Genomic DNA, 13,771 nt, shown 5'->3' on the forward strand with positions numbered 1-13,771 from the left:
TGTATTGGATCTGAGCCTGCCCACTTCAGAGCGCGTTGGATGGCATAGAGTTCGGCCTGTATTACCGTACAATAGCTAGCAAGGCGGTACTTACGAGCTGCTATCTCACCGCCAACAAACCCTGCACCAGTACCGCCATCAATTTTGCTCCCATCCGTGAAAATCGGCACGTTATTGCATTCGTTGCAGGTTGCCTAAGAAACCACTTTAGAAAATAGTCTAGCCGGGTGTGGCAGCCTTCTATAGGCCACCGGTTTTTTGTAAAGCCTATCGTCTGGCAGAAAACTTGCGAGGCCCTCCTCGCCCTTCTTAGCTCTGTAAGTGAGAGCGATTTGTTTTAAACGTAAATTTAGAGGTACAGGAGGACCTCGACTTTCGCACATAATTGGTTCCTGAAAATGTGTGCGAATATTGAATGTTCGAAAGTAGAGGGAAGTAAATTTTTTTTTAAATTGTCTGTATTTTAAAATATGTATTTATCAAGTAAATATAACATGTTTAAAAGGCGTTTAAGAGACATGTTTAAGTGGGGTTTGCAGGTGTTTCCCTTAAAAAGTTATCAAGAGTTAACTGTTTGCCACTCTTCTTTTTCTTTTCTTCGTATAGTATTTTATAACATGCTACGTCTTTATTGATCGCCCTACGCACTTGAGATATGCGTTCTCCATTGGGATCACAATCTTCCATAATATTTAAAAAATTGTCAAGATGCATGAAGGCTTCATTCATATTTTTCATTGTTAGAGTCTTGATGATTTTATCAGCTTCTTCTTCCTCACTTTCATTATATATTTCATTTTCGTCAGCCAATTCTCCAGTGAATTTAATATTATGAAAAGAATACCTCATTTTAAACTTGTTAAACCAACCGTTACTTGCTTGAAAAATCATGTTAGAATCTTCTTTTAATCTAGCCTTCCAATCTTTGCGCAAACTAAGAGCCTTCGCTTGAATAATTGAAATACTCAGAGAGACATCTTTTTGATGTTGGTCATCGATCCATGATGACAAAGATTTTTCCATTTCATCCATAGCTATGCCGTGTCTTGGAAACGATCTTTAAAGATATATTTCCACAGTTTTGAACGTATTCCTTAATTTTATTTTTATTTTTCAAAATTGAACATATCGCAGACCTGTTAGTATCATACGAACGTCCGATTGAAGCAAAAAATTCGCCGCTATCAGAACGTCTAATAATTTCCATCTTTGCCTAGATCGTGAGAAGTTTATGAGTCCTTGATTTCTTTTTGTTCGTTTCAACACTGCAGTTTTTCCATTTCTCACTCATGTTTATAAATTTTTAGGGTGAAATATTTCAAATGAATAAAATTAGCAAAACGCACAACATGACACGCCCGCACGCGCTCCTGCGCAAGACCATAGACTACGCAAGACTAAGCCTATCCTAGCTAGCTCACAAGCAAAGTGACGGGTGCGAGCAGGATGCAAGTGACGCAAGAAATGCACTTGCTTGTGAGCGAACGAGAAGGGGATATCTTAACCCCACGGCCCACAGCGCGACGTTTTAAAAAAACGATTTTTTTTTGATATGTGCGAAATAGCGAATTGTGCGAAAGTCGAACGTTCGTAAGTCGAGGTCCGCCTGTATAAGTCCTGCTAGAGCTTGCGTTGAATTTAGTGAAGTCGTGCGGTAAGCTCTGCATATTCGTATCGCTAGTGCACGCTGAACCGTATTGAGTTTTTTTGCTATGTTTTTCCGTTTGGCAGCTTCATCCCATATACTGGCCGCATACGTGATCATAGGCTCAATAGCACAAGTGTAGAGAATTCTAAGAGCTTCAGAAGATACACCCCATGTGGGTTTGGCCATTCTTGCTAGTTTGAGCGAAGTCACCGCTGCTCTTTTGCAGATGCTATCCGCGTGCTTCGACCAATTTAGTTTGTCATCGATTACAACCCCTAAAAGTTTAAAATCCCTAGAAAAAGATAGAGGTCGCCCATTTATCACCAGCGAAGGCGGGACGCGCCTCCTAGTAAAGAATAAGGCCTTCATTTTCTCCGCGGAGAAAGACAGTTTGACCTTCCTTCCCCAGGCCTCGACGCTCTCCAACACGCTGTTAGTCATTGTTTCTAGAGAACCAAGTTCTTTGGATTCCACAATCAGTAATACATCATCAGCAAAGGCCTGTGCGTGTACACGTTCCGGAAACGGCATAGAGAGAAGATCGTCGAGAACTATATTCCACAGGACAGGGCCGCAAGATGAACCTTGTATGCATCCCTTTGATGTCTCTTTGGTAGCAGATGCTCCAGCATATTCAACGAAAACTTTATGAGGTGACCATCGCGGTTAGCCCCCCTGATTCTATTAATTGCTGCATGAAGCGCGTCTTCAGTACTCTTTTGAGGAGTGAAAGCGTACTGGTATTCGCTGAGCAGGTGTTTAGCCTGAAGTTTCCAGGAAACTCGATTAATAAATAATTTTTCGAGTACTTTGCCGAACACAGGCAGCAATCCGATGGGCCGATATGACGAGACATTAGCGTAGTCGTCCTTTCCCGGTTTGGGAATAACCACTACTCTAGCTACCTTCTAGATTTTTGGAAAATGACCAATTCGCAAATAAGCATTATAAAGAGCGACAACTATGCTAGGAACAGTTAAGAATGAATTGAGACAGATATCCGCCGTGAAGCTGTCGTAATCCGGAGCTTTAGCTGGATTGAACAGCCTCATTGTTCTTTCGACCGAGTTGCGACTGAACTGTCGAGCCGTGCAGACGTGTTTTTGCATCGCTATTATTTCGCTTTCGTTATCTTCAATTTTGACCCTGCTATTCACAAGTTTTTGATCCCGCTTCTTTACTAATACCTTTGCCTGCCCTTGGAATACGATTTGTGAAACTTTTGTGTGTTTTCCCCTTGGATTTTCCCGGGAATTGTGACTTTTAATTCATTTAATATTGGTTACCTAATTATTGTAACAATAATATTTATTGTGCGATAAATTGTGTTTGAGTGAGTGACGTGTGACGAGTGTTACCTAGCGCCATGGTCAACCACAAAGGGGACCCCATGCAAGTGGAAGGAATGTCCACTAGGAAGCGAAAGTCGGACGTGGCTGAGGGTATTGGTGACCCAAAGCAGGCCCCCAAGGTCAAGGATAAAAGGCCTGAGAAAGAAAAAGAGAAAGACAAGCAGAGCGCTTCCACTTCAAAGGGCAAGGGCATTAAGTCAAGGACTGGTTCAGCCTCAGCATCTTGCGAGGAGATCAGTCCGGTGGCTTTGAGTATTCTCTCTGAGTCTCAGGAGAGTGCGTCCAGGGCGACGATTGCCATCAAGAGGGCGCTTGCCACCCTCGAGAAGGACAGTCGTATTGTCAGAGCAACCGTGAACGCAGTAGCCGAGGAGCTTGAGATGGCAATCACTGAAACGTGGGCCATGGCGATAGAGCTCGAGGCGCACAAGGCAATTGTGAAGGATCGTGCCTCCTTAACGAGAGCCATCATCCAGGCTCCTTCTAATGCTCCTTCCAGGGCTCTTTGGAGTGACGTAACCCGTAGAGAGGCTCAACCAACTAGAGTCTCCGAATGGCCACCAGTTCCTCCGAAAACTGTCGCCAGGCCGGGGGTAATGTTTTATCCGACTAAGGAGGGCCAAGAATCGACTGCCACAAAGGAAGCGGTCATGAAAACTATTGTGCCTGAAACTTTGGGAGTACACATCACTGGGGTACGCAAGATCCGGGGAGGCGGGATCATCGTGCATCCCAAAAGTGACGACGAGGCTAAGCGGCTCATGGCTGCCCCTGGGCTGACTGAGGCCGGCTTAAAGGCCCAAGTCGCGGGGAGAAAGCTTCCCCGCGTCATAATTTTTAATGTACCCATTGAGACGACAGAAGAGCAGCTCAAGGAGGCAATCATAAACAATACCCAGGAGGCATCTGGCCTTGCATCTGAGGGTTACGCTGGAACCAAACTGAGCCATAAGGCGGGACCGAAGACCGAACGTTGTCATATGATAATGTCGATCCCGGGAAAGGCTCGAGAGGCGCTGCTTAATGATGGCAGACTTTTCATGGGGTGGAATTCGTTCCCTGTGCGTGACTTTTGTGGAGTTGTCAAGTGTGCAAAGTGCCACTTATACGGACACATGGCGAAGGGTTGCAACGCTAAGGTTACAACGTGCGGCCACTGCACTAGAGAAGGGCATGACAGAGCAGACTGCCCCACCGCTGACGAACCGGGCAAGTGCCCTGCGTGCACGCGCTACAAGAAACCGAACGGCCACTTGGCCACCGATCCCGACTGTCCCGCGCGCCTACACGCTATTGAGGAGGAAAGAAGCCGCACTGATTACTGTCCGCAATGATCTCCTTCGCTCAGATCAATGTGGACAGAGGTCGAGCCACATCTGCCGAGCTGCTTGAGGTTGCTCGGGATCAGAATACGGACATAATTATGATACAAGAGCCATACGCCTTTGGTCCCAATCGGGGCCTAAGCGGTGGCCGTATCATACAAGCTACCCCGAAATCTCTAGCTTGCATATTTGTAATTGACACTGCACTGACTGTGTTGCATCTCTCGCATCTATCCAATGAGCTCTTCGCGGTGGCGGAGATTGCTAATAACAGGGGGCTCTCCATTGTAGTTATATCTGCGTATTTTCAGTACAGTTCTTCTACCCTGTATTGCACAAAACAACTGGAGAAAATCTTATATGCTTGTAGAGGCAAGCAGATAATTGTTGGGGCGGACGTTAACGTCCAGTCTTTGCTCTGGGCCCCCTCTGGGCCCAGACGTAACAAAGACAAACCTGAGCCACTCGAGGAGCTCTTGGCCGCCTTTGATTTGACGGTGCTAAATGACCCTAACGGGCCGGCCACTTTCTCCACCAGAAATGGTGAGTCACATATTGATGTCACTCTGATATCCAGTGGCGTTGCCAGACGTGCCGTGGACTGGCAGGTCCACACGGACGCGGTGGCTAGCGATCACCGTCTGATCACATTTTTGTTCAGAGTTGCGGGAGATGCGGCCCCATTGAGCCAAACCGAGAGCCTACTACTTCCCAGGCGCTTTCGGACGAGCGGTGTCAATTGGGATGCTTTTGACGTCAAAATTGGTGGACTGGCCTCTGCCATGTCGGCTGACGATCTCCACCAAAGAGCCAATGACTTGACTGCGTTCATTACTCAAACTGCGGAGTCCACGCTGGGTAGAACCTCTCTGAGGCCACCCAACCTTGCGCCATGGTGGATACCAAAATTGACGTCTTTGAGAAGGACCATGAGACTAGCCCAAAGAAAATTGCAAAGAGCTAGAAGATCTCAGAAGGACTTACCCAGAAATGACGAACCTACGGAGATTGCTTATAAATCCGCAAGGGCAAAATTCAAAAAAGAGTTAAATAAAGCCAAGAAAAAGCACTGGCGGGATTTTGTCTCTGAAATGGGGGGCTATGATCCGTGGGGACCGCCTTTCCGCGTGATAAAGCTGGGCTCAAGGCCTGGTAAAGTCATGGCGGCTATGCGGCGCCCCGATGGCACCTTTGCGATGGACAGCGCAGAGTCTGCATCCATACTGCTGGAAACTCTAATTCCACAGGACATACCTACGGCACATGAAGATGACAGAACCTGTCAACTAAGACTATCTGCAATCTTGCCGTTGGAGACTCACCATTCTCCTGAGCTTACCCAGTCGGAGGTGGGATTAATTTTTGATGGCCTCAGGGCGGGAAAAGCCCCCGGACCTGATGGGATCAGCAACGTGATTGCCAGAAGGGCGTGGCTTCGAGCACCTCATGAGATAGTCGGGCTGTATGCTGACTGCATGAGCAGGGGCATCTTCCCAGACTGTTGGAAGAAGGGTCTCCTTAGGATTATACCTAAGATGAGCACACGACCACCGCATGACCCAAAAGCGTACCGTCCAATCACTCTTCTGCCAGTGCTGGGTAAGATATTGGAGCGGTTAATCAGCAGAAGGCTGGAGGACCACCTTGAGAGAATCTACCCTATCTCGGAGAGGCAATTTGGCTTCAGACCCGGCAAGTCTACTGAGGACGCCATCAGATTTGCACAGAAATTTGTTGAGGACTCAGAAGGAGTCATTGTGGCAGGCTTCTTTTTGGACATAGCCGGTGCCTTCGACACCGCATGGTGGCCATTAATTCTATCTAAGCTTCGGCTCCGACAGATCCCGGGGGACCTCTTTGCCCTAGTGCAAAGCTATTTTAATAAAAGGGAAGTTATATACGACTCTAGTACTGAATTGATTTACAGGGAAACCACCATGGGGTGTCCGCAGGGTTCCGTGCTTGGCCCCTTGCTATGGAATATACTTTTTGACGATGTTTTGACGTTACCTCTGCCACCGGGCTGCGCGCTCGTCGCGTACGCTGATGACCTTCTTTTACTAGTTGGCTCGTCGAGCCGTCCGACGCTCGAGCGCGTAGCTAAGGACGCATTATCGAGAATCCTTAACTGGGGTAAGCTTAATAAGCTTGCATTTGCACCTGGCAAAACGGAAGCTATCCTCCTCAAGGGCAGCTCAAGGATAAACATAAATAAGCGATCACCCGCAGTGCGCTTCGGCGACTCTGCTATAAGGTTTTCTCGAGAGGTGACCTACTTGGGGGTCGTTCTGGACGAGAAGCAGACCTTTTTGAAGCATGCTAAAGTAATTGTGGCTAAGGCCAACTCAGCCTATCAGAAGGTTGCTCGCCTGGCGGGCAACAATTGGGGCCTAAAGCCTCGGGCCCTGAGAATCGCCTACGAGGCTATATTCATGGGCATCGCTGGCTATGCCTCCAGCGTGTGGCACACCAAAGCCTCGCTGACAATTGTGAAGAGGGCTCTGCTTAGCGGACAGAGGGCTGCTCTGATTGGCCTTACTAAGGCCTATAGGACCACATCTTCGGATGCCCTGGCGGTCCTTGCGGGGGTTTTCCCCCTCGACTTGCACGTTCAAATTAGAGGATCGATCACTCTCCTTATGAGGAGGATCAATACAACTCTCGCCGGTGTCCCTCTGACACCGCCATCGAGAGTGGAGGGCGTGAGCTACAGAAAGACTGTATCTGAGCTGGTCTACAAGACCGCATATGCGGCATGGCAGGCGAGATGGGTGGCCTCCTCTAAGGGCCGCCAGACTTTTCTATACTTTCCAGATGTCTCGGTGAGACACATGACAAGGAGACTGGTGCCGACCCACTGGACTAGTCAATTCATGACTGGCCATGGAAACTTTGCGGCCAAACTACAGGGGTTTGGTTTGGCAGGACATGGGTCGGGTTGCTCATGTGGACACGACCAGCAGGACGCAGAGCACGTCCTGTGGGACTGTCCACTTATGGGCCCCGAACGAGCGGAGTTGTTTGCCCGGGTCCGACCCCATTCGGGCCCAATAGGACACGCGGACATGGTGGCAACCGAGGCCAATTTTGCGGCCTTTACTAAATTTGCCAGAGCGTACGGGGGGCGGGACACTCTCGACTCCCCTTGCGACTCTTCAAATTAAAGTCACTCTGATAGTTGCCATATAAATTAACATCATGCATTCGCACTTCGGTGCAAGGTTGCATCACCAGTCCCGTGCGGCTCTGCTCGGGACAAAATGAGGGCTTAAATTCTTTGATCTGGCACACGTAAGGGTTATGTTAGCCGGCCGCGTATGACGTGGCTGCATATACATAACGGGAGCGGAGGTGGGAATTTACACACCATGTTCTTTCGACCTCCTCGAGAGTGAAGTTCTCGTCATCATCTTCCTTTGAATTAATCGAGGCGGCATTTCGGATCACTGTCTGTTGCTCCGTTTCATTTGCAATATTGTCGTCTGGAAAAAAATACGCAAGAAGAGCCTCTACAGATTCGAGAGCCGAAGAGGTCGTGCAACCGTTGATTGTCAGAGTTTCAGGCGGTTTGAACGCCTTACTTTTGAGCATTCTCTGAAGACTAGACCATACATTCTCTTTTCCCTGAGCCGAGCAATGGCTCTTCCAGCTTTCTAATTTCGCTTCCGCAAACGCAGTTTCATACTTATTCTTTGCGGCTTCAAAAATCTGTTGAGTGAACAGCCGTCGAACCACGCCTGAATTCTGAAATTTTATCCTTGCTATCGTGATACCGTGATCCTGAATCTGGGAAATAAGTGCAAGCCCAAAATCTATCCAGTTAGCCTTGGACGTCTTAAACAAACCTGGTCGCTGTTGATTGACATTTGAACTTTTGTTTGCAGCGTAGCTATCTGCGGCCTGTAATGAAAAAACAATCGCATTGTGGTCGGATCCCAGCGCTGCATCACGACATACTCTCCAATTTTCAACTCTGGCGAGCAGAGCGTTGGAACACGCAGTAATAACAATATAGCTTTCCAGCTTACGAGTTCCTCTGATCGTTTCAAACGTTGGGACAGAACCCTCGCTTAATACGTTTAGGTCGTGCTGTGCTAAAAGATCTGACACGGCTGTACCTCTGCTATCAGTACGTCGACTGCCCCACCAGATGCTCTTTGCGTGTTTACGTCGCCTCCGAGCAACAGCCTGTGACCTTTTGAAGAGTTCATTACCCTGCTCATGCCGGTCAGCGATTCATCGATGTGCACCGACGGCGCGCAGTACAGTGATCCGACCAGTAGCGTTTCTCCTAAGTAGTCGAGTTCTATATAACAGCGCAACTATATGAGCTAAACTCGGAAAGTAAAATGCAGTGGGTTAGAGATGACGTTCGACACACAAGAATAGCTGCCTTCACTGGATACAGACTGCTCGGCTTCTGAAAAATGATCATTGGGCGGATTCATGCAAACATGGGCAGATCGACTACGACACAGAAATTTATAGCCTGTAAGCTTAGATGTAAGAAAATTTTGTAGTCACCTTTAGTAACTTAGCCAACAAAATCTAAACTAAATAAGTATTATTTCATAAATATGTAGGTATTAAGAATAATTACTTTCTCAGCATTAATAATTTTATCAGAAGCCTTGCCATTAAATTCGTCCCTAGCATAAAAAAATCATTGACCTAGCTTTATTAAAAAAGAACATCCGTAAAAGCACTTACTTACCTACTTAAATTAAAGTCATGCATAATAATAATTAAATACCTATAAATTCATTCATTCCAAGCCATTCAATGTCTAATGTATTTAGTTTAAAATTATGTATTATTAAGATTTTATTTAAAGGAATATGTCTGTGTTCATTTTGTAGGTCAGATATTTCAAAATATGTACCTATCAAGCAAAGAAATGCAGTAATAATAATCCCAAGAAATGCACATCCCCTTTCAAAGCATGTACCTAGAAAAGGTTTGGTTGACTATTTCTGTGGTGAGCCAAAATTCTCAGAAATAAGAGACCCAAGGTACCTACCTACAAGCCAGGTACATATGGGTATGAGTGGGGGTCCAGTGCATCCTACGCCCACCCCCCCTTTCGGAGGTGACGTTATGACTACGGTCAAAGGGCCAACGTAAATCCTCTGTGATGCCCTGCATTTTTTTATCGCGTCGCTTTTTCTCGTAAGTTGTCGGCATGCTTCATTCGGTTGCATGAGTAAGCCGTTTCTTTGCCTATCCTATATTTAGTACATATATGGTACCTACCTACCCATTAGCTTATTGATTTTTATTTTAAAATATATTTGTCTGAATCTTTCATTTTTGTCTTGCTCTTCATTTTGAAGTACAAATTTATTTATTGGTTGTGTAACTGGCATATTATTGAACTAGGTGTTGATAATGTGACACAAATAAAACAAAAGGGTTCAATTTGAAACAATTTATTTACAATCAAGATAACCAGAGTAGAAAATACATGAAAAATAAATTTGTTTTTGCCTATGAGAATGTTTTACTTCCTGTATCCACCAACGGGCGCAGGATTTTGTGAATGAGAAAGGAAGGCAAGATGGCCTTTGGGACATTTATTGGCATAGTGGCCTTTGGTACCACATTTGAAACATGTAATCTCTTCAAGGGGTTTCGGAGGTGGACGTATTCCAAGCGGTTTGGGATGATCATCGTTATCAGTAGTCTTTATATAACCGAGAGAACGATATTTTGCTTCTTCCTTCTTTTGTACAGCTTCACGTTGCTGTGAAAGAGAAAAAAATGGATATTATCAAATATTGCACTCAATATATGAGACATCTAATAACAAAGTGCACAATTTAATATTAGTGATAAATTACATTTTTCTATTTCTATTCATTGCTTCTGATGGTTCAAAATATTATGTATATTTAATTAAGAATGTTGTGTATCATTTGAAGAAAAAATAGTTTAATTATACAATAATATAAAGTGCAAGTAGTATGTTAAAAGTAACAATTCGGAGATGATGATGGTTGGTATCTATTGTTAATACATATCACATCTTAAAATATAAGTAAACTTGGTTTTGACAACTAAAAGCGATAAATTTCGCTGGTTACATGTAAATTGTACATATTGCATTTCACCGTGAGCTTTCTTATCGGAAAGAGATGACCGTATACTATGCACCGAGATGAAAAAAATACGCATTGTTTGTGGAGCATTGCAGACAATAATGTTTCATTAACTATTTCTTTTATTCAACGAATAATTCACAAGATTTAAGAATGTGCCATTCTAATTATTGAACATACATAATTTTGAAAAACACAGCAGGAATCGAACCTGCATCTCTTGTATTTCGCGCCCTGTCCGGGTGTCCTACTTTTTTCAAAAAGATTTTTTCTATTGGTTATAATATATTTTCTCAGAAGTGTTTTTCAAAATTATGTATGCTCAATAATGTTCCAATTTTATTAGGTGTGATATTGATTGGTTTCAAATAACTGATAATAACGCTATCATTATTGTTATCAGATATTAAATTTGGTATGTTCGATTTGATATTTTACCTAACCTAACCTAAGAAATAATCAAGTATATCGGCTATTTTCAAAATTTGTTTGCCGCTGGTTTCCTGTAAACCGACCCAAAGAGGTTGGACGGTCTTTATATGCGACCATATATTTCCGATACAACATTTCACAGTGAAGTGTGATACGGCGAACTGCATAAGTACAAATTTCCGGACACAAATATCGCTATGGTCGGCTATGGTCAACCTTGATTCAAAATTACAAAAGATGATCAAAATATTGATAGAATTTTAATTAAAATCTCGATTGCATACGGTTAGGAAATTTCAGTGTGATTAGTGAGTGTATCGGTAGCTTAAACAGTAAAGCACAGTATCCAGATTGGGATGCCTACGGGGTCATATAATGGAAATAGTTTTCTAATAGGTATATTTCTTATGTGTTATGAAAAATTATGAACAAATATATTAAATTTTATAATTAGCAATAGAAACTATGAGTATTAGATGACTGGTATACATATATAGTAAATATAATGGGGGTAGGTGTTAAAACAGTACAAGCAAATCAAATATTATTTAATGATTTGAGATGATTGTGAAAAAATGTTCTATTGTAGAAAGGAGAAAAACATGATTCTACTTCATCATTCATTCATAGATTGAAAGCATATTTGCTTACGATAGAACAACACACACCAGAGCACAAACTGACTAATGCCATTAGCATTAAAGATTAAGCTATAATCGGTGTACAAATTTCAAAATTATAATTAATTCAAAACAGAATAAACATAAAACTGAGGACATTTTCAAATAAATTAAAAATAGGTAGAAAGTAAAATTGACCAGTTATTTAAAAATAAAATGAAAATATTTTTACATCCGGAGGTATTTTGAGGCAGTATGATGCTTTGTGTCCAAGTTCTCCGCAGAAGTGACAAACTGGCAGTCTCTTAGTGTCTTTAGTCGGTTCCTGAGGCGCTGGCAATTCAAAACGAGGATGCATATATTTGCAACTCGGTCCGTCTGGACACAGACCGGCAATATAATTGTTACAAATCACCCTCCTCACGTGTCTATGGCGACAATGCGGACCGTGCCGACAGAATCCCCTGTCATACCTGTGAAAAAAAAAAAACAAATAATTTATACAAATGCTGTATAATTAACAAATTATATTGGGTGACAAAATGTTAGCTCGACATCATACTTCCAAAGAAAATGTTGAAACGCCATTAGATACCTATTAAGTCAAAAATTTCTATCATTAGCCTCACCAGACAATGCGAGTGGCGTCTGACCTCAGATAAAGTAACCCGATAGAGAAGGATGTAAGGCATTAAACTGACAACTCAAAATGAGAGACGTCAGATTTATCAGATTATGCTACAAGTGTTTGGAATAATATTTTCCTCTTTATAAATCGATTGTAATAAACCGATGTAACTATAGTAGTTCTTACCATGGACAATCTTTTATTTTACTTTCTGGATCAATATGTAAGAACGGGCACTCTTTATTGTGACAGGCATTGAACCGGGAGTAGAAATAACATTCAGGCATTTTCGACATGTCATATTCGTGCAGAAATTCACATTGGTCGCCTTTTTTGCAAAGACCTCTGAGCCAATGCTTGCAAACGACTGTTCTATCGCCGCGGACATGTCGAAATGGGCACGCTACTCCTTTATCACAGCCGAGACCGTCCGATGTGCTGTAAAACTCACAAACCGCAGCAGTCGATTCTAAAATCATACAAAGAAGACCTAGTATAAAAACTTCTTTTGAGACCACAAACCTAGTCAAAACATAACACATAACTTTATCTAGGGCCGTTAAACAGAAAGAAGAAGTATTGATACGAAAGTATCGTTCAAAAAGAATCAATAGCTACTTAAAGATATGTTTTGAACGTAAAGGTCTTAACTGAAACCCAAAAATAAGTAGGTTGTGTAGGGTTTTTGATCTCAAAACACCTTAAACCACAAAAACGATACGGAATACCTTTACCCAAAATATAACAGATGGACAGAATCACAATAAACTCGGTATGTCAATATAACATAAAACTGGCTACAAAGAAACAACACAGTTCTGGTAAAGATTTAACTATAAATTAAAACTTCTATAATTTAAAAAATAGCTTGAAATTTATATTTGATCATTCACAGGCGGTTAACTTAAATGTATGATTATACTGATAAATTCATTTAATTGTATACAAAATAAGTTAGTTTACTTACTGTCCATTCCAGGAAACGGCAAAGGTAGAGCGCCATATTGCTCTTCGAGAGCTATTTCTACATCAAATTTAAGATGATCGACATTGGCTACGAGAACCTCCATTATAAAAGATTTCAACACTTCCTTTCACAGATAAATTTCAATTCATTGGACTGACCGGCTCGCCGAGCATTATATTCAACGTTCGTCCATATTCCATGTCATAGATAATCATAGACAATCGTAGATATTCTCCGATTTCCTTCTCAAGCTGTCAGAGCATCAGAAGTCATAAACAATTTTAAAATTTACTACCTATGCCATATTAAAATTAGATTTTTTTGCAGGTAATCTTTAAATTCATCACATTTAGAGCCAATTTAATTTTAATTGCATAATATAAAACTAACAATAGCTCGAGTTCGCGGTTGAGGACGGACTTCGACGTCGGCGAGTAAAATGTCAAGCATGGTGTACCCATTGAAATGATCCACATACATACGATATCAAAGCTTTATTTATAGGCTGCATATTGATGGATCAGAGGGTTGGATCTTGAGTGAAGGTCATTAAAATAATTAAAATTAAAATTCTTTTGGCAGGCGCTTCTTCTACCATTCTTTCATGTTCCATTGTTGTCTATGACCCAATGTCAAATAATCAATGCGGGAAATTTAAAGCATGCGCAATAATTGCTGTTTACGTTTTCGCGTCAGCCGGT

General features: G+C 42.8%; 1 protein-coding gene across 1 annotated transcript; it reads right to left on the minus strand.

The window, feature by feature from the left end:
- Positions 1-9,738: 9,738 nt before the first annotated feature.
- Positions 9,739-13,273, minus strand: Clp (Cleavage and polyadenylation specificity factor subunit 4). The gene is made up of 4 exons (XM_085959737.1): positions 13,071-13,273; positions 12,290-12,572; positions 11,708-11,948; positions 9,739-10,068 (listed from the first exon to the last, which is right to left on the minus strand). Exons 1-4 carry the CDS (start codon positions 13,171-13,173, stop codon positions 9,826-9,828), a joined length of 870 nt encoding a protein of 289 aa, XP_085815863.1. The 5' UTR covers positions 13,174-13,273; the 3' UTR covers positions 9,739-9,825.
- Positions 13,274-13,771: the final 498 nt, after the last annotated feature.

The sequence above is a fragment of the Rhyacophila brunnea genome, unplaced genomic scaffold (assembly GCF_057557595.1).
Source record: "Rhyacophila brunnea isolate RB1 unplaced genomic scaffold, BYU_Rbru_1.0 scaffold_9, whole genome shotgun sequence".
In the NCBI taxonomy this organism is placed as follows: domain Eukaryota; kingdom Metazoa; phylum Arthropoda; class Insecta; order Trichoptera; family Rhyacophilidae; genus Rhyacophila; species Rhyacophila brunnea.

Excerpts from the sequence above, each read along its gene's own strand:
- Clp (XM_085959737.1), bottom strand. The coding sequence starts at position 13,173 with ATGGAGGTTCTCGTAGCCAATGTCGATCATCTTAAATTTGATGTAGAA. Across the intron at positions 12,573-13,070 it reads GCCGTTTCCTGGAATGGACA|AATCGACTGCTGCGGTTTGT; the intron begins GTAAGTAAACTA and ends GTATGATTTTAG. Across the intron at positions 11,949-12,289 it reads AAAATAAAAGATTGTCCATG|GTATGACAGGGGATTCTGTC; the intron begins GTAAGAACTACT and ends TTTTTTTCACAG.